General features: G+C 47.3%; 2 protein-coding genes across 4 annotated transcripts in view; one reads left to right on the top strand and one right to left on the bottom strand.

The window, feature by feature from the left end:
* Positions 1-9,592, top strand: part of DAGLB (diacylglycerol lipase beta) — a 28,279-nt gene extending 18,687 nt beyond the window's left edge. For both annotated transcript variants that reach the window (XM_007448882.1, XM_007448883.1), the window contains 6 exons: positions 1,411-1,491; positions 1,581-1,708; positions 7,772-7,840; positions 7,925-7,997; positions 9,053-9,294; positions 9,394-9,592. In XM_007448882.1, the coding sequence (XP_007448944.1) occupies positions 1,411-1,491; positions 1,581-1,708; positions 7,772-7,840; positions 7,925-7,997; positions 9,053-9,294; positions 9,394-9,592 (792 nt within the window). The remainder of the gene's footprint in view (positions 1-1,410; positions 1,492-1,580; positions 1,709-7,771; positions 7,841-7,924; positions 7,998-9,052; positions 9,295-9,393) is intronic.
* A 4,581-nt stretch (positions 9,593-14,173) lies between these two features.
* Positions 14,174-20,147, bottom strand: part of RAC1 (Rac family small GTPase 1) — a 21,377-nt gene continuing 15,403 nt past the window's right edge. Inside the window, exons 4-6 of one of the 2 annotated variants that reach the window (XM_007448881.1) lie at positions 15,604-15,666; positions 14,707-14,866; positions 14,174-14,515 (exon numbers count right to left, since the gene is read on the bottom strand). In XM_007448881.1, the coding sequence (XP_007448943.1) occupies positions 14,385-14,515; positions 14,707-14,866; positions 15,604-15,666 (354 nt within the window). In that variant the 3' untranslated portion in view covers positions 14,174-14,384. The remainder of the gene's footprint in view (positions 14,516-14,706; positions 14,867-15,603; positions 15,667-20,147) is intronic. The other variant, XM_007448880.1, reaches the window with a different exon arrangement.

Here is a 20,147-nt window from a genome sequence, read left to right as displayed (position 1 = left end):
AAGTCCAGTTTAACTATTACTGGGTGTGCATAAAGAAAAACAAATAAGAAACTTAAAACTTATTATAGAGACGCATCAACTAGCCAAGCACAGAATACCCTCAGAGCCCTGTGGGCTCAGCTGTGGCTCTGGTCTTAGAAGAATTTGGGCTGCAGACCAAGGCTTTGTGCCTCCACAAGCTGCGACCCTGCAGGCCTGGCCGGCTCTCAGTGGAGGCCTCCTCCAGCACCGTTTCGTTCAGTGACAGCTCTTGCCCTCCCGCCGGGAAGACAGCTGCTCAGGGCCTAAGGGCACGGACTGTTCTCTGCTCTTGGACTCGGTACCGAGTTTTGGCTCTGATGCTGTCCACGATGGTTGGAGTTCAAAGCTGTGCAGCTGAAAACGGTCTTGGCGTTTCACTTGTAACACTTGTGCCAGGGAGACTCACAACTGGCCGAGTTGTGGTCCAAATGCTGAGTGGCTGTGGCTGCCCAGAACCAGACACGCGGTAGGTGCCTAATAAATGTTGGCGGAAGTCGATAGCATTGTGTGGTAGGAGGGGGAGGAAAGGGAGATCTGGCGGTTTGTCCAGAAGTGTCGTCAGACTGTGCACAGCATGTTAACCCTTCAGACCTCCTGGTTTCTCATATACGAGGCCAGGTTCCACATTCTGCTCACAGGGTTATAGAGCTGTTGAATCAGGAATTTGCAGCAGCTTTAGAGAGGAGCAAAACAGTCTCCCATCTTATGTGGAATTTCTCCCACTTCATCCCGTTGGAGGTTAGGCTGCCGGGGCCGGTGGCCAGGCCTGTCCTGTGTTGTCATGCAGGAAGCACTCCGAAAATGCTTTTGGTTGACAGGGTTGTCTCTCCTCGATGGGAACTACTTAATTTTCAAGAAGTCTGTTTCGTGAGATAGCTGTATTTGTTAGGAAGTTTTACATGCTATTTTTTGAAATTAAACCAAAGCCTGACCTCCCTAGAACTCACTTCCGATGGTTTTAGTTCTGCTTTTGCAGGAACAGTGGCTGCTTAGTCACTGTCACTGATTCAGAACTTTACATTTTAACATACTTGTAAAAGATCAGCCATTTATAATCTAAATGTGATGGACAATGGGGACTTGGCTAAAGTAAATTGTGGGACGTCCACGCAGCAAGATGCTCTGCAGCTACAGAAGAAGCCTTAGAAATGTCCATTGACGTGGAAAGATGTTCCTGACGTCACCTATTTGCTCATGGAAATATTTTTTGAGCCCCTGCTTCTTGCCAAGCTCTGTGCCAGGTGCCAGGAATACAGCAGTGAGCGGTAGATGTGCCCGCTGATCCCAGGATGCCTTTCCTGTCTGGGGGGACAGAGTCACCGATAGGAGACCCCGTGTAGGCCTGCCCTGTCTGACAGTCACCAGCCACCTCTGTGTCTGCACTTTCAGGGGATTTCTCAAGCTGCCAGATACATTTACCGACGACTCATCGACGACGGGATTTTGAGCCAGGCGTTCAGCATTGCACCTGTGAGATTTTAATTCTTCTTTTCTTTCCTTTTCTCTGCCATTAGCTATTTGTTTTCTTAACCTTTACTCATTCTGCATTTGCCCCCTAGGAATACCAGCTGGTCATCGTGGGGCACAGCCTGGGGGCAGGCGCCGCGGCCCTGTTGACCATCATGCTCAGAAACCCATATCCACGAGTCAGGTGTTATGCCTTTTCCCCACCCAGGGGGCTGCTGAGGTACATCTTTGTTTTCCTTCCTGTAAGGAGGTGCTACTCACAAGTCATATGGTCAAAACTGGTCTCTTATCTGCAAGTTAGTTAACAATTGCTCATCCTCAGAAGTTTGTTTCAAAGCCCTGTTTGGTTGAAAAAAGACTGGATAGCTTTTCATAGGTCTCTCTAACCATAGCTTTGATTTGATTTGATTTTTTTAAACTGAGGTATAATTATATTAGTTTCAGATGTACAACATAACGATTCGATATTTGTATATGCTGTGAAATGATCACAATAAGTCTAGTTAACAGTTACAGAATCATTTTTCCTTGTGAGAACTTTTAAGATTTACTTTCTTAGCAGCTTTCACATACGCAGCACAGCATTATTATTATTATTTTTTTTTTGCAGCACAGCATTATTAACCGCAGTCACCATGCTGTACGTTACATCCCAATAACTTATTTATTTTATAACTGGAAGCTTGTACCTTTGGACTCCTTTCACCCATTTCACTGCATCCCGTCCCACCCCCCGCCTCTGGCAGCCCCCAGTCTGTTCTCTGTATCTGTGAGCTTGGTTTATCAGTTTTCACATATAAGTGAGATCACATGGTATCTGCCTTTCTGTCTCTTATTTCACTTAGCGTAATGCTCTTAAGGTCCATCCAGGTTGTTGTCCATCCACAAATGGCAAGATTTTGTTACCTTTTATGGCTGAATAATATTCCGTCACACACAAACATATGTCTTTGTCCATTCATCCGTTAGTGGACACTTAGGTTTTTCCACATCTTGGCTATTGTAAATAATGCTGCAGTGAACATGGGGGTGCAGGTATCTTTCAAGTCAGTGCCTTCATTTTCTTTGGATAAATACCTAGAAGTGGAATTGCTGGATCATCATATGGTAGTTCTGTTTTTAATTGTTTGAGGAACCTCCATACTGTTTTTCTGTAGTGGCTGCACCAGTTCACATCCCCACCAGCAATGCACAAGCATTCCCTTTCCTCCACATCTAGCCAGTGCCTGTTATTTCATGTTTATCTTTTTAGGATAACAGCCACTCTGACAGGTGCGAGGCGCCATCTCGAGCTTTGCATTTTCGTTTGATTTGCATTTCCCTGATGATTAGTGATGTTGAGCATCTTTTCACGTACCTGTTGGCCATCTGTATGTCTTCTTTGGAAAAACGTCTGTTTAGATCGTCTGCCCTTTTCTTTTGGACACGCGGCATGTGGGATCCTAGTTCCCGGACCAGGGGTTGAACCCTGCAGGGGTCACGCCCCCTGCAGTGGAAGCTCGGCGTTTCAACCACTGGACCGCCAGGGAAGTCCCCGTCAGATTGTCTTATTGCTATTGAGTTGTATGAATTCTTTATGTATTTTGGTTTTAACCTCTTATCAGGTATATGATTTGCAAATACTTTCTTCCATTCGGTAAGTCGCCTTTTTGTTTTGTCAGTGGTTTCCTTTGCTGCGCAAAAGCTTTTTAGTTGGATGTAGTCCCATTTGATTAGGCTTTTGTTGCCTTTGTTTTTGGTGTCAAATCCAAAAAATCATCACCAAGACCAATGTCAAGGAGCTTACTGCCTATGTCTTCTAGGGGTATTCTGATTTCAGGTCTTATATTTAAGTCTTTAACCCATTTTGAATTAACTTTTGTGTATGGTGAGAGAGTGGTCCAGTTTTCCCAACATCATTTATCGAAGAGACTGTCTTCTCCCCACTGTGTATTCTCAGCTCCCTTCTTAATTAATTCACCGTAAGTGCATGGGCTTATTCCTGGGCCCCCTGTTCTGTTCCATTGATCTATGTGTCTGTATTTATACTAATCATCATACTGTTCTGATTACTCTAGCTTTGTATTATATTATGAAATCAAGGATCACGATATCTCCAGCTTTGTTTTTCTTTCTCAGGATTGCTTAGGGCTATTTGGGGTCTCGTGCTTCCCTATGAATTTTAGTGTTGTTCGTTCTATTTCTGCGAGAAATGCCATTGGAATTTTGATTAGGATTACACTGAATCTGTAGGTTTCTTTGGGTAATATGGACATTTTAGTAATAATTCTTTTAATTCATAAGCACAGAATACCTTTCCATTTATTTGTGTCTTCTTCAGTTTCTTCCATCAGTGGCTTCTAGTTTTCGCTGTGCAGGTGTTTCACCTCCTTGGTTAAATTTATTCCTAGGTACTTTATTCTTTTTTTTTTTTTTTTCCAATATTTATTTGTTTGCATTGGGTCTGAGTTGTGGCACACTGCATCTTCGTCGTGGCATGGGCTTCTCTCTAGTTGTGGTGCGTGGGCTCTAGAGCGCACGGGCTCAGTATTTGAGGCACAGGCTTAGTTGCCCCGCGGCATGTGGGATCTTAGTTCCCTGACCAGGGATCAACTCGTGTCCCCTGCATTGGAAAGCGGATTCTTAACCACTGGACCACCAGGGAAGTCCTATTCTTTTTGATGTAATTATAAATGGGATTGTTTTCTTAATTTCTCTTTCTGATAGTTTATTATTAGTATATAGAAACGCAACAGTTTCTGTATATTAATTTTGTATCCTGCAACTTTACTGAATTTGGTTACTAATTCACTTTTTGAGTTTGAAAATTATTTTTCTTTTCTGATTCAACGTACTTAATCCTGTATAATCTTTGGCCTGATGATAGAAGAAATCTGTACGACCATTAAAAAAAAGAAATAAAAAATGAAAGGGGTAAAAATTAAATTTGTATCCATCGTAGAATTTTTGAAAAATATAAATAAGTGGAGAGATCAGGATCTACCCAGAAATCATCACTGTAACTATTTAGGTTTGCTTTCTTCCAGCTCTTTGTGTGTGGATATGTGTTTTTCTAATACTCTATATACATTATATCCTTAACTGTTCTTTGAGAACATGTTTTTAAATTAACTTAGTTTTCTGTCATCTGGTTACACCACTTTTATTTATTCCCATACTGATATTTACATGCTTTTCATTTTTTCATTTTTATAAATCTATCAATATCTTTATCCATGTTTGTGTACCTTGAAAATTTTTAAAAGCTCTTTCAATATTAAAACACATGTTTAGGGCTTCCCTGGCGGTGCAGTGGTTGAGAGTCCGCCTGCCGATGCAGGGGACACGGGTTCGTGCCCCGGTCCGGGAGGATCCCACATGCCGCAGAGCGGCTAGGCCTGTGAGCCATGGCCGCTGAGCCTGCGCGTCCGGAGCCTGTGCCCCGCAACGGGAGAGGCCACAACAGTGAGACCCCCATGTACCAAAAAAACAAACAAACAGACAAAAAAAACCCCACATATTTATACATATAATAAGACACGAAAGTGACTTTTTAAAATAACTGATTGTTTTTATTCAGTGAAACAAAGATAAAACATGTTTTTTAGAGCAATAAACATCCATACAGCTTGGATGCATTTTGCTGTGTGAAAGAAACCTGACACAAGAGACCTTACTGTGTGATTTCACTTACATGACATTAAAAAAAAATTTTTTTTAATAAGTTTATTTTATTTATTTATTTTTGGCTGTGTTGGGTCTTCGTTGCTGTGTGCAGGCTTTCTCTAGTTGTGGTGGCTTCTCTTGTTGCGGAGCGTGGCCTCTAGGTGCACGGGCTTCAGTTGTTGTGGCACGCGGGCTCAGTAGTTGTGGCTCATGGGCTTAGTTGCTCTGTGGCACGTGGGATCTTCCCGGACCAGGGCTCGAATCCGTGTCCTCTGCACTGGCAGGCGGATTCTTAACCACTGCACCACCAGGGAAGTCCCTATATGACATTTTAGAAAAGACAAAACTATAACAACAGAAAGCAGATCAGTGGTTGCCTGGGGTTGGGGATGGGATATTGCAGGACACAGGGAGCCCGGTGGGGGGGGCGGGGGCGGTGATGGAAATGCTCTACGTCTTGATGAGGTGGTTGCTAAACAATTACATACATTTGTCAAGTCATCAAATTGTACACTTACAATGGGTGTGATTTTACTGTTGTAAATTACACCTCAATAAAGCTGATTTAAAAATAGTCACATACCTCTGCACCCACCCAAGTGGAAAAATGAACGTTGCCAGCGCCTTAGAAGAGTCCCTGTGCGTCCTCTCCTTTCCTTTTCACAGGGAATCACTGTCCTGATCTTTGTGAAAATTCTTCCCTTGCCTTTTTTTTTTTTTTTTTGCGGTACGCGGGCCTCTCACTGTTGTGGCCTCTCCCGTTGCGGAGCACAAGCTCCGGACGCGCAGGCTCAGCGGCCATGGCTCACGGGCCCAGCAGCTCCGTGGCATGTGGGATCTTCCCGGACCGGGGCACGAACCCGTGTCCCCTGCATCGGCAGGCGGACTCTCAACCACTGCGCCACCAGGGAAGCCCGCTTTCTTTTTAATTTAAAAAAAAAAAATTTGTTTTTTAATTTTTGGCTGCACCATGCGGCCTTGCAGGATCTTAGTTCCCCAACCAGGGATCGAGCCCATGCCCCCTGCAATGGAAGCGCAGAGTCCTAACCACTGGACCGCCAGGGAGTCCCTTCCCTTGCTTTAAAAATTAGTCTTATCACCTGTATACATGTCTCTACATAGTTTGGATTTGCATGATTTTGAAATTTAGAGAAAGGGAATTATACTTTTTTTCTGTTATTTTTTTTCCGCACATTGTTTGATGTCTGAAATGTTACTGTGTAAATTCTCGTTATGTTTCATCACATATCACAAATTATCCATTCTGCTGGTGACGGACATCGGGCTGTCAGACGTGCTGGGTCATGGAGTGTGCACATACTCGCGCCTTGCATGTTGTGGCTGCACCCATTCACACCTTACCGGCAGCGTGCACACCTCTCCACATTCTAACACTTAAAAGTGTCCAATTTGAACATTTCTGCCAATCTGATGGGCACGCAGTGATGTTTCATTGTTTAATTTGCATTTCCATGATGAAGTTGAGTCTCTTCATATTTTTATTGAATTTCCACTCTCATGAAGTTCCTGTTGCCCATTTTTCTGTTGTATTTTTTTCTTCTCACTGGTTTGTATATATATTCAGTACATCAGTTCTTTGTTGGTTCGAAGTATGTGTTGTAAATATATTCACTCCTTGATGTGTCTTTTTGAGTCAAGTCTTTATCAGTTCTTAATTTTAACACTGACTAATTTGTCATTATTTTTGGCTGTGTTGGGTCTTCGTTGCCGCGCGCAGGCTATCTCTAGTTGCAGCAAGCGGGGGCTACTCTTCATTGTGGTGCGTGGGCTTCTCACTGCAGTGGCTCCTCTTGTGGAGCACAGGCTTCAGTAGTTGTGGCATGCGGGCTCAGTAGTTGTGGCTCACGAGCCCTAGAGCACAGGCTCAGTAGTTGTGGCACGTGGGCTCAGTAGTTGTGGCTCACGGGCTCTAGAGCGCAGGCTCAGTAGTTGTGGCACACAGACGTAGTTGTTCTGCGGCATGTGGGATCTTCCCAGACCAGGAACGAACCCGTGTCCCCTGCATTGGCAGGTGGATTCTTAACCACTGCACTACCAGGGAAGTCCCAGGACTTTAAGAAATCTTTCTCTGTCCCAAGGACATGGAGCTAGTCTCCTATCGTATCTTTTAAAAGCCTTTTAGTCTGACCTTTCACCTTTACCTAGGTCTTTAATCTGTTTAATTTGGGGTTTTTTTGTGTGTACAGCATGAGGTAGAGATTCAGTTTCATCTTCCCACTCACACCTTGAGTGCTTTATCTCAGCACTGTTTATTAAAAGCCCATCCTTCCCCTACTGCTGACCTGCAGTACCACTCCTGCCCTGTGGGAGGCGTCCATGCTCACTCTTCCCCTGGCTTCGTCTGACTCTGCCGACGCCACACTGGGTTAAGTACCTTAGTTGCCTACCCAGTGCTGACATCTAGTAACGCAGATCCCCATGCCTTTTACTTTTTCAAGAGAATCTGGCCAGTGAGTTGCTCTACGTGGAATCTCTTATTTCTCTTCCCCTTTAGAGGGTGGAGAATAGAGTGGAGTTCTGTGAACACTGACCTCTTCCTAACTTGGTATAGTTACTTGCTTTCTCTTGGAAGCCTTCTGTGGGCAATATAATCACCTTTTTTTTTTTTTTACTTCAGCAAATCCCTTTATGAATACTCTAAGACCTTCATCGTGTCACTTGTTCTGGGCAAGGATGTGATTCCCAGGTGAGTCTGCTGGCTGCCCCGTCTGGGCTTGGGCTGGCGGGAAAGGCAGAGTTCTAAGCCTCAGTCTGGTCTTTTGCTCAACAGGTTAAGTGTGACCAACTTGGAAGACTTGAAGAGGAGAATCTTGCGAGTGATTGCTCACTGCAACAAGCCCAAGGTAACTCGGGGCGGGGGGGTGGTGCGGAAGAGGACCTGCAGGGGTTAGGGCCTCCCCACCAGGCTGTTTGTGGCCTCGAGAGGACGTTTCTAAATTCAGAGCCTCACAGCACAGGGCACTGATGCTGCTAGAAGCTCTTCTAGCCCCGGCACAGACTGTTGGCTGCTGTTCTGCAGAGGATGCCTGAGAAGCACATGGCTAAACCATGCGCAGGGAAGCTGCAACTAGAACATGCTATACTAGAACCATCCCTGTTTGGTTAAGTGATTTTTTTTTTTTTTTTTTTTTTTTTTTGTCATACTTAGTCCTGTCACGACTAACAGCGTTCTGATGGTTTTGGTCCCAAAGCTTAGAAAACAAGGCTGCCAGATACAGTTTAGAAGGCGCTGGTATTGCTGGGCTATGGAATATTATAGTTGTTACAAATATAAATGCATTTATATTTACCAGTAGAGAAAAATATCCATGATGTTTTGAAGAGTTTTTTTTAAAACGGCAGGATTAAAAATGCTTCTTAGAATATAATCCAAGGCAGGGGTAGGTGACGAGGTATATATAGCTTTCACCATAAAAATACACCAAAATGTGGTTTTATTTAGATAACAGGACTAGAGATGACTTTTCACTTAACATCTTTGTTTTGTGACATTTTTTGTGTTTTTGTTGCTAATTAGAAAAAAATTTTTAATTTAAAAATAAACTTCCTCCTTATCAGCTACACTCCCCCCAAATTTAAAAAAAAAAAATTTTGTATCTAATGTCTTTAAGGGTAAAGGGTAAAACTGGTTTACAGAATTGCCTAAAAAGAATTAAGGGTAATTTTTCCTCAAAATCTGCCTGAATTTGGTTTTAAAATATTGCTTCAAGTGTGATGGCATCACTGCCCCAGAGAAACCTGAGTTTGGGCCCCTAAGGTCCATGTTGAAAAACAAAGCAGCCAGGCTTCTAAGTGCTGTGGGGTTGCCGCCACCAGCTCACGGGTGGCAGGAGGTCTCCAGGGACCGTGAAAGCCTCACAGGGTCACACGCGTGCCGTCTTCTCGGTCTCGCCCTCAGTACAAGATCCTGCTGCACGGGTGCTGGTACGAGCTGTTTGGAGGGCACCCCGAGGACCTGCCGACGGAGCTGGATGGGGGCGACCTGACGCAGCCTCTCCTCGGGGAGCGGAGCCTGCTGGTGCATGGGTCCCCAGCCTACAGCTTCTCCAGTGACTCCCCGTTTGAGTCCCCCACCAAGTACCCCCCTCTCTACCCTCCCGGCAGGATCATCCACCTGGAGGAAGCGGGCACTTCAGGGAGGTGAGTGCGGCGGGCCTGACGTGGGCAGTCACCCACCAGCGGTGAAGGGAGACTCACGGGGGTGAGACTTGAAGAGATGCTCGGCTTTTCCTCTTTCAGGTTTTCCTGCTATCCTGCTGCTCGGTATAGCGTGAAATGGTCACACGAATCGGAATTCAGCAAAATACTCATCGGCCCAAAGATGCTAACAGACCACATGCCCGACATCCTGATGAGAGCCCTGGACAGCGTGGTGTCCGACAGGGCCGCCTGTGTTTCCTGTCCGACCCAGGGAGGCTCCAGTGTGGACGTGGCGTAACCAGGGCAACTGGGAGCTGCTCGGGCCGTGGACACTGCTCTTGTTCCGACAGTGACTTAACATCTGATTGATTCCCACGATGCCAATGATCAGATTTCAGTGGTCTCCTAAATGACTGAGTAATTTGAGAAATACTTCTGACCACAATATTCACACAATCAGGAGCCAGGAGAGCACTGAGGTGACGGTCCCCCCGAGACTGAGCGGGCGTCACACCCTTTCCTGTAGGCCTGCTGATTCCCGGGAATCCCACAGCCAGGTTTAAGGCCCTAACGGATCTGTAGGCGCCCGCCCCTCGGGCCACCTTTTCAGTGACAGGGTCCTGCCTTACGAGTTGGCACACAGGTGTGCAGTGTATTCTGCAAACTGGACTTTCCTGCCTGCACAAACTCAGTATCAGTTGCGAGGGTGCAGACTGGGGTCTGTTATGGGTGGCACTAAGCGAGGGTCAGCCCTGAGCTCCGACTGGGAATCAGACGAAAGCAGGTCGGGGAGGCGAGCAGAGACCGCAGATCCTGGCCTCCGGGTGCCCCGTGCCCTGTTCACGCTGCTTGCTTCACCAGCCTCAGGGTGCTGGACCAGTTCTCGTGGGGTATTCGCAGAGGTTGGCCAGTGGATTCAGAGTGAGTTAAAAAAAAAAAAAAAAAGCACTTCCGTATCATGAGCGCCTGCACAGCCATGAACTCTTCCAGCGGGTGTTTCTGGGAATGTCTATTTTACTGAGTAGTTTTACAACAGTCCTGTTTTAAACACCTTTTTTCTGTCCACTGTAAACAACAAAATGGGAGTCTTAAGTTTTCCTGGAGCTCTGGCTAAAGACTGAAGACTGCCCAGGCATCTGACTGCACTCCACCCCCGACCTAAACCCTGTAAAATGACAGTAATGGGGGGGGGGGGGGAAGAAAAGACAGGAACAGTGAGATGGCCAGACGTAAGCGGACTCCTGGGTGAAGTGGGGAAGGAAAGACAAGAGTAAACGTCTACAAACCAGATGCCCCAGGCACCGCAGACCCAGGCGTGAAGCAGACAGCGGGGGACTGGCCAGAGTGACGGCTGGAAGAAATCTGGCTTCTCGCTTGCTTCCGGGTAGAGGGGGTGCTGGACACCAGCGCAGTAGAACAACTCCTCCCACTTGGCTCCCAGAACCTTCAAGAAGATGCTCCAAGGAAATCAGACCTCTAGGGATACCTGCCCCCTCAGGGCCTAGTAGCTGTTACAGCCGTACCGCCTTAGCTTTTGAAGACCTGCAAAGGTGTCTGACTGAAATGCTGCGGTAACATCGAACTGCTACAAGTTTCGTTTCTAAACATAATTCCTGTACGTTCCTAGCGGCAGAAAGGAAAGCGATCCCAGCACCTTGAACCACACTGCCCTGGCATGACCCACCTACGTGCTCAGTGCCCGGTGTCCTTTTTAGTTTTCAGTGTTCAAGCACGAGCCAGGTATTACCAGACACTTGGGGAACAAAGGACCAAAAGAAACAGACACAGGAGAAGCTACATACAGCTTGGGAACAGAAAGTGCTGCAACCACAAAACTGATCCACAAGGCTGAAAAACAGTATTTAGGGAAAAAAGAACTCCTGGACATGAAAAGTATAAAAAATGAAATCAAAAGCAGCTGGGAAAGGGATACCTGAATAATGGGAGACAAGCTTCCAGACAGAACAAGCCCACCAAGCACAGGGTACGGGAGACAAAGATCCACCCAGGACATGAAGACGCAGGGCAGACCCCGTAAGACGTGGAGATAAACGTACCGCCCCCTGCAGTGCAAACGGCCAAGACGATGGGGAGATCTGCCTTCAAGAAGCCGAAGAGAAGTTATTTCCAGCCTGGAATTTCAGACCCAGCCAAAAAGTATCAGGTTAGAATGAAGTTATTTTCAAAGATAACAAGTGCTCAAAAACATAGATGACCCACATACTTCTTAGGAAGCTCTTGAAGAATCTGTCCATCAAGGTGAGAAAGTAAATTAGAAAACAAGGAGTTAAGATGTAGAAAATAAAAGATCAACACATTAGAGAAGTGGTGGTCAGAGGGCTCTGCCTTTAGGGAAATGAAAACTGATGAAACACATGATACATCCGGATGTCCTGAGAGATTCAGACAACAGGTGGAAAAGTCAGTTAAGTTAATCAAGTACACAGAAAACAAAGCAAATAAACTAGTACTCCAAAAGAAACCAAAGTTGTGCAGGAAAGGCAGATTCTGTTACTACATGGCTCAGCCCTGAGCGTTTACGTGGCAGTGGTAATGCAGACACTGAATATCAGCGCCAACCCAAATGACTGTACTGAAGGGGTGGGAAAGGTGTGTTGAGGCTGGGGTTACGGCTGGTTAAGAGCTACTGCATCCCCACCGGGGAGGGGACATCGTCGGTGGTGGCTGGAACTGAAAATCCAGCAAAGCACACAGCTCAGCCTGAGCCCCAGGGAGGGGAGGGGCTGACAACTCAATCGGTCACCAATGGCCAGTGACTGAACTGAAGCCTCTAGAAAATTCGAAGGGACCTGGTTTGGAGAGCTTCCGGGTTGGGGAATACATGGAGATGTGGAGAGAGCCGTGCACCCAGGGAAGTGCCCAGCCCTTCCTCCATACCTTGCCCTCTACATCTCTTCCGTCTGGCTGTTCCCGAGTTACATCCTTTTATGATAAACCAGTGATCTGGTAAGTAAAAGAAAAAAGCAAGCATATGCTTTAGACGTGTGAAGACAAGTATGAAGAATTACCTAAGAGAACTCAAAATGGGTGCCTCTGGGGAGGGTGCGAAGGGGGAAGACTGCTGTTTTTGTAGCAAACCTTTAGATTTGGTCTTAAAACTGCATTATTTATCTTTGGTTAAAAAAAATAACAACTCTTCCAAGCAATAAAAAAGAGAATTTAAAAAACTGCTTCTAACATGAACTGTTGATAGTATAGGTTCAGGCTCCAGAAAGGATCTTAAAGTCATATCATCAGTCTCCACCTTACCAGGCTGCCAGCTTGGGTTCCAACATCTGCATCTTCAGCCCAGAGCTCTGGCTCGAGATGCTGACACACGTCCCCGCGTGGACATCACATGAGTCTCGCCAACATTCGCCAGGTCTCAAACCGAACGTCACTCAACGCCCCCTCTTTGTTTGCTGGCTCCTCCGTCTTCTCCCCGTAGAGGGACCGCTCCCTGTCCCCCCACCACGAAAACACGCGTTGGAAACGAACATCCAATGACCCAGGGTTTTACAGGGAGGCAAACAAACACATACCCCAGCAGGTGGTTCCCCAAGCTCTCAAGAACTCCAGTATTACCAATCATGATTCAAGGATTTATTAAGTCATACATGCAAAACATACTGCTAATCGCATTAGCAAAAGATCAATGTAAAAACACTCCACAATTCTGCAACTGTCAATTTAAAAAATTTTGTTCTAGTGGTTGAAAGGTCCAAGCTCGTATTCTTGCCAGTGGGTAAGTTGTACAGAACTTCGTTAGCACGAGCACGGGGTTGACAGAACCTCACAGACCCCAAGGAACATCGTTAGGGCAAGGACAGGAAGCGTGTGCACGCTGTGAGGCAAGAGGCGGTCAGTGTTTATTAGTCCGGGTGCAGTGTCGGTGATCTGGCAGGGTTTACAGTTTAAGAATATCTAAGTATTTTAAAAACTGTAAAGCTGCAACATAGGATTTTTACACCTAGTTACTAGAAAACCAAGGAAAGCACTTACTAGCTTTGGATAAGGTAACATGAAAACAGGAATGCACTTTTACTAATCTACAAAAAAATTTTTCTAATGCATATGCAGAACGATTTTATAATACAAGGAGGCATATTGCTCATTAAGAAGGGGTTCTATAAGAAAAGCACTTACTAAGTTATCAACTATGAGAATGATGAGGTCAAAGATGGATTAAATGCCCAATTTCAGGAGGGATGGGCACGTTTAAGGAAAAGGAAAAGCTTAAGAAAACACTGATAATACCGGCCTTTCTTCATCATCTACTGCATTTGACAGAAATTAACCTTTTAAAACGTTTACCCGTGACACTTTTAATAGTTTAATTATTACGTATACAATGTAGTGTAAATTAATCTCCATATTTTGTTAAAATACTGTCTTCATCCTCTGATCACAAGTGTTCCACACACTCCACCCAATGCACCAACGGCCAGAGCAGAATGCTTCATCGGAGGGAACACGGGAGTAAAAGCTCTGTTCAAAATCTCACAAAAGCTAATACACTAATTTGTTTTAAAAATCTCACTACGAAATCAAAAAGACTGATCCAAAGAGCTGAGCTGTTACACTCGTTCATTATGATGTACAGTACAGTGTTAGGTAGTGAACGTGGGCTGGTAAATCAGGATGCATTAAATGGCAACGTTTCAGGAAGGAGGCTGTACTGCTCTTCGCGTCTGAAACTCATTAGCGAGCGTATGCATCTCCTGCCTCAGAAGCTAGTCTCTTCCAGACAAAGGTCTTTGAACAGTTTAGTGCTTAGTGTTCTTAGCCCAACAATGCAACTTAGTTCACAACGTATTTTGGCAACTCTTAATCTGAGCAAGAATAGGGGCTTTGAGAAATAAGGCTTTGAGGAAGCTCGTCATCTTAGGGCTAAACTTTAATAGGATGTGAAAGTTTGAACTCTTACACTTTAAACAAACAAAACCTAGAAATTACTGATTGGTTCAAAACGGTTTTATGGAAAAACTAATCTGTAACAAAAACTTGGCATTGAGTGCGAAGGCTCCACCGTTTGAGCAAAGCGTACAAAGGGTCCTGGGGGACGGGACAGGCAGGAGGGGCCCGGACATTCACAACAGCAGGCATTTTCTCTTCCTCTTCTTGACGGGGGGTGGGCAGAGAACCGCCCGGATAGCTTCATCAAACACCGTCTTAAGACCTCGCTGCGTGAGCGCCGAGCACTCCAGGTATTTGACGGCACCTGTGGGAAACACAGCCTCACCCTCAGATCAGAACGGGGGCACCCCCGCCCTGATGTGGCACGAGGGCCCTGCTCTGCAGGGTCCCGAAAGGCAAGCCAGACCCCAAGTCCACTTCCCCAGGCGGGACCGCAGCCTCCATCACGAAAATAACAACATGGGCAAAGCAGACACGACGACGGGGGTTCCATACCGATCTCCTTGGCCATGGCCAAGCCCTGCGGGTAGGTGATGGGCGTCAGCTTCTTCTCCTTCAGTTTCTCAATCGTGTCTTTATCATCCCTCAGGTCAAGCTTCGTCCCCACCAGGATGATAGGCGTGTTGGGACAGTGGTGTCGCACTTCAGGGTACCACTAGGCACCAGCAGAGGAGGCAGTCAGTCAGCCTCTCCTTCGGAACCGCCCTCGCCTGAACTGTATCCACACAGGTGCCCAACTGCATCAACCACCCACTTGGTCACCACGCCCCCTTGCCTAGCTCACACCCTCCAGAACCACCGACTGGCTGCGCTGTGTGCCTAGCCAGCCTGGAGCCCAGGACTCACGCCCCCACTGACAGCTCTGCTTGTTCGTGCGAGAGGAGAGAGCAAGGACGACCCCCACCCCGCCAACTACTTTGTTTTTGGTAAAACAGGCCAGGTTCTTAGGTCATCTCAAGATCCCTTACATATTCAAGGATGAGAATAAAAGTATCTGGACCCAGGTCTCAGCTCTGCCGCCATTACCCCACCAGACACGTCCCCACTCCCAACTGAAGGGCCTCTCACCCGTCATTTTCACTACGTTCATGAAAGATGCCAGAGTAGAAAGTATGGTCATTATTGTTATTAGACCGACTCCGAAGTGCGTAGTCATTTTAACCAGGAACACGGCACTTCTGAATCAGACCTTGACACTTTAGAACCCTGCATACTCAAGTCATGTACCTAAAAAACTGACAACTTATGTAAAAACTTACCTAAGTAGTAGAAGTACTAAAATCAACTTAAATAACTGAAAGTTTCTATCAGTAAATGGTGTTTTATTTTTTAATGTTTCTTCCTGAGAGTGACATTATGTAACAAAATATTTTCCTAAAATATCCCACTTACCTTTGCACGAACATTTTCAAATGATGCAGGACTCACAAGAGAAAAGCAAATCAAGAATACATCCTATAAAAAGAAAACAGGGAGGTGTTTAGAAAATGGTCTTACAGTGAGGAATGCACTTTGCTTCCTGAGTGCTGCTGGGAGGGAAGCATGGGGCCAGGGCATGCGCCTTCTCCCTGACACTCCTGCAGTGTAGTCAGACGCTCCCAGACCAGAACCAGCATGTGAAGCACCAGTTACCAGTGAGAAGGGGAGTGGAGGACAAAATATGCTATAAGTTACTCGAGGCTACAGGGAGACATCAAATTTAGACCCCCTGGGAGGCCTCCTTTCCATCCTTCCCAACTCCCACTGGGAACTAACTTAATGCTCTGTTACTACACGGGGACACGAACGAGTGTCAGGTACTATGGCAATATTTCTATAAAACTTGGTTTCAGTCCGTCAAAAGCAGATTCAAATCAAAAACGGTGATCCTCAAATGGTATGCTTTCCATTATGCTCCCATCAGAATCTTAAGTACAAACATTTTTAGACGGTCACTGGGTTCCAATTAAACTGCTTCTTAAAGAACTGCCGTCAGAGTCCCAGGCACAAAGCCAGGTCTCAAGAATTCAGTAACAGGCACGTCCCTCTGGGAGGGAGGATGATCTGATATGTAAGTGGCGTCTTGCTAGCTGTCAGAGCTTCTCAGACCCAAGGAGGGCCTCTGGAAAACTTGCACCATGCTGTGTAAAAAGTGAAATTTGGGACTTCCCTGGCAGTCCAGTGGTTGCGACTCCACGCTTCCACTGCAGCGGGGGAAAGGTCTGATCCCTGGTCCAGGGAACGAAGATCCCGCGTACCACGAGGTATGGCCAAAAGAGAAAAAGTGAAATTTAAATATTTACCCATGTTAAAAAATGCCTACGAGTTTCTAAAATGCTAGATTTATGAAACACTTTCCTGGAAAAAGGCAATTAGGCTACTCTGTGAAATGCACACGATTCCCAAGTTAACACTTGCGATCATCCAGCTGATATCTTGTACCTGAAAGGGAAAAAACATCCCACACAATAGCTTTTCGTAAACGACACTGAAAATGCTAGCACATGCACAAGCTTGTCCAAGAATCACCACAGCATCTCGGCACCTGGGCTGTTCACAACATCTCAAAGCAGGGGTGGGTTAGCTCACCAGCGCCGCGCAGCCTTACCCGACAGACCCTGCACCGGACACCAAAGCGGGAGGAAGGAGGGCCCGCAGCGTGGTTAGTCCCGCTCCCACCAAGCACTTGGGCCACGTGAGCTGCAAGGTAGAGCCTCCGCACTCCTTCCCCAACCAGCCTGGACAGGGGCCCTTGCACGACAGCCCCTCCTGTCCCCTGGGAGGGGGAGGAAAGCAGTTCACACACTGCTCTGATTCAAGCCAGTAGGTAAACTGTCAGGCAAAACCCCAACCTTGAGTGCGTTAAATATAAAGGCTCAATAGGAAATCCTAGGAAAACTAAGTGAAACGAGAGAACAGATAAAGCTTGAAACTGAAGTCGACTGAAAGTTTTACATACGGCAATCGGCTTGTCTTTGCCCCTGGAGGGTATATCCTTACCATACGTTTCTCCAACCTAGTAATGCATGAGAACTTTGTTTGAGTTTAGTAAAAAGCGAGAAGAAAAATCAATATAACCAGTTACCTATTCTTCATCTGAATTTTGTCTCAACCCTCCCAAGGGATCTAAAAGCAGATGACGATCTAGCAGGTCTATAACGCCAGGCGCTGCTGGATCGCTCCATCACCCTGTGAAGGTCAGAGACGGTGGAGACCGAGGCGCGCCTTCAACCCGTGGTGGCACAGGGAGGTTCCTTCCCCAGCATGAAGCCCATGGCTTCCGCTCAGCAAGGACATGCCAGAAGGGTGTCCCACCCTCAGCGAGGGCGTCCGTCAGCAACAACACACCTCTCAAAGCTCTCCGGCTAAGTTCTCAGACAGGAGCCCAGCTGGAGCCAACAGGAGGCGCGGCCGTCTGCACGGCAGGCCTCTCGGCCGAGACGCCATCCAGGAAGGTGGCCGGGTGTGAGGGCTGTGACCTCACGGGAGTGTGGCCCAAATTCAGGGACCCGCTCTACTGAAAGGACAGCGCTGCTCCCGCCCTCCGTGTGCATGGAGGGGTGCCCAGAAGGGACCGCACTTCCAGCGTTTATCACTGTGCTTTCAATTCACTCCTCTGTTCCAATAAGAACTGAAGACTTGCTCTTCAGCAACAGAGAACCTGGAATTCTAGAATCGAGAGAAAGACAGGCAAGACAACTATTTTAACTGCGTCTCACTCAAGCTTCTCCAATTTACAATTTAAAGCGAATGTTAAAGTCTCTCTAACTATCCTGATTTAATCTATGGGCTATTTTTGAAGCCTGGTCCTCCCGAGACCTTGAAGTGATGCCAAAGCTTCATTGTGATACAGGACTCATGGGGATCGGCCACAAAAACTTAGCTTCAAAATATCCTTTAACCACATCTGTTCTACCCTTTTGCATCTTTCAGAACATCTTTCTGATGGAGAAGAAACATGCTTTCCGTCCCACGTTAACGTGACACCGTCTGCCCGTTCCTTCCTCTTCCTTCTGCCCCCAGCCCAAACTCGGCTTGAAGAAAACGCCTCTAGCGCTTCTGACGACCAACCATCAGGCGTCTAGTCCCTCTCACCTCTGCTCTCCGACCTGACGCCCCACACCCCACACGGCGTTCGCGCTGTACTTCTATCCTCAGCCCTCCTCACAGGGTCACTCCCGTGTCCTGGAGTTGCGTCATTCCTCCTGAGCTGCTGTCTTGGGTCTCAGGCCCATCTCCCCTTGGGTCTGAAGGCTACTCTCCCTCCGTGGCGGCCTGTCCTCCCCACACCAGACGCCCCTGGGCCTCCACTGACCTCGACTCCTGTGCCGCAGCCCGATCTCCCTCACAGGCCCCAAAATGACAGCAGCCCTCGGAGCTCCTGCCTGCCCGCCCGCCTGCCGGCAGAGCCATCCGCAGAGGGATCGGCCTCTCCCAGGAGAACGAGGGGGCTGGACCTCACCGCTCCGAATGGTGACCCCGCCCCCACCCCCTTTTGGAGAACCAGTTGGAAGCTAATGGGTTAAACAGTTTTAACTCGGCTGCACAGAGGATGCCAGGATTAAATGACCACAGGAAATACACGTCTCTGTGTAGGCGATGAAGACCTAGAGAGTGGGGAGATCTGGGTATGAAACCATCCAGCTGGCCCTTCAGGAGTGGGTCAGGGCAGTGTCATGGATGAGCCACAGAAACAGGCCTGCAAACCAGAGACCAGGTTTCATTTAATACAAAGTTCAGAGGTTTCTCTTTGCCAAGAAGAAATCCAGGTGCCAGCCTGTCACTTCCAGGGTCTGCTCCTCCTGGCAGGACAGCATGGCCCAAGGAAGGAGACCCTCCAGGCCACAGCATCTCAGCGCTCGGGGCGGCCCTCAGTAGCCAAGATAACCCTCTTGTCTCCAAAGGAGTCCAGGCAGGCACAGCTTTAACTGCTAGTTGGGTGCCCACCCCTCTTTGCTCCTAAACTGGCGAGGGGTGGGTTACACACTGCGGTGCAGGTCCACTGCCTTCCCCAGATGGGATGTGATAAGTTCAAGTCCTGGCCCCGAAAGGACAACACCCACTTGGATTTCAGGCCTCACACACTACAGCCTGATTCAATGTGTCACTTATCTAGGTGTTCTTCAGCATGCAAAGTGGGGATCTTGCCAAGTCACCTTGGACTTACTGCGAGTGACTGCCTCAGAGGAAGGAGCCGCACCCTGCCCTGGACGCCACCCCGCCCCCGAGTCACAGCAGATGATTCTCATTTCTCAGTAGTGACATGCCACCCTCCCAGATGTATCCAGTTGACTGGGGACTCCTACTCTACCGCTCAACGCAGATGCCTTTGAAACCTGGACTCGGCAAGCACCCACTGGGGATGGAACAGTTTCCTAAACTATTCTACTGAAAACTACTAAAGAATTCAAACCATTTGGTGACTGCGGGCTGATTTTTAATACGTAATCACAGTTAACTTTTACCTGGAGATTAACTGAGAAGCCAGACAATTCAAGCCTCCCATTTTATGGTTTTGGTCTTTGTTTAGCACTCTTCCCAGAATTCAGCTAAAGGATAATCAGCAAAAATCTACAGCTCAAAGAAACTGTGCCTGGACTTCCCTGGCGGTCCAGTGGTTAAGACTCCACACTTGGCAATGCAGGGGGTGCGAGTTCAACCGCTGGTCGGGAACTAAGATCCCACATGCCGCAGACCAAAAAAAGAAAGAAAGAAAGAAGCTTAGCAATTCTCTAGCAGAAAGCAAATGGAAAAGACAATAAGTTTTGCTTGGAAAAAGCTATATTTCGGCAGTGGTTGGGGGTCCGCCTGCCGATGCAGGGGACGCGGGTTCGTGCCCCGGTCCGGGAGGATCCCGCGTGCCGCGGAGCGGCTGGGCCCGTGAACCATGGCTGCTGAGCCTGCGCGTCCGGAGCCTGTGCTCTGTAACGGGAGAGGCTGCAACAGTGATTGGCCCA

This window comes from Lipotes vexillifer, unplaced genomic scaffold (assembly GCF_000442215.2).
Source record: "Lipotes vexillifer unplaced genomic scaffold, Lipotes_vexillifer_v1.1 scaffold778, whole genome shotgun sequence".
NCBI classification, from domain to species: domain Eukaryota; kingdom Metazoa; phylum Chordata; class Mammalia; order Artiodactyla; family Lipotidae; genus Lipotes; species Lipotes vexillifer.
This window is presented reverse-complemented; position numbering and strand designations above follow the sequence as displayed.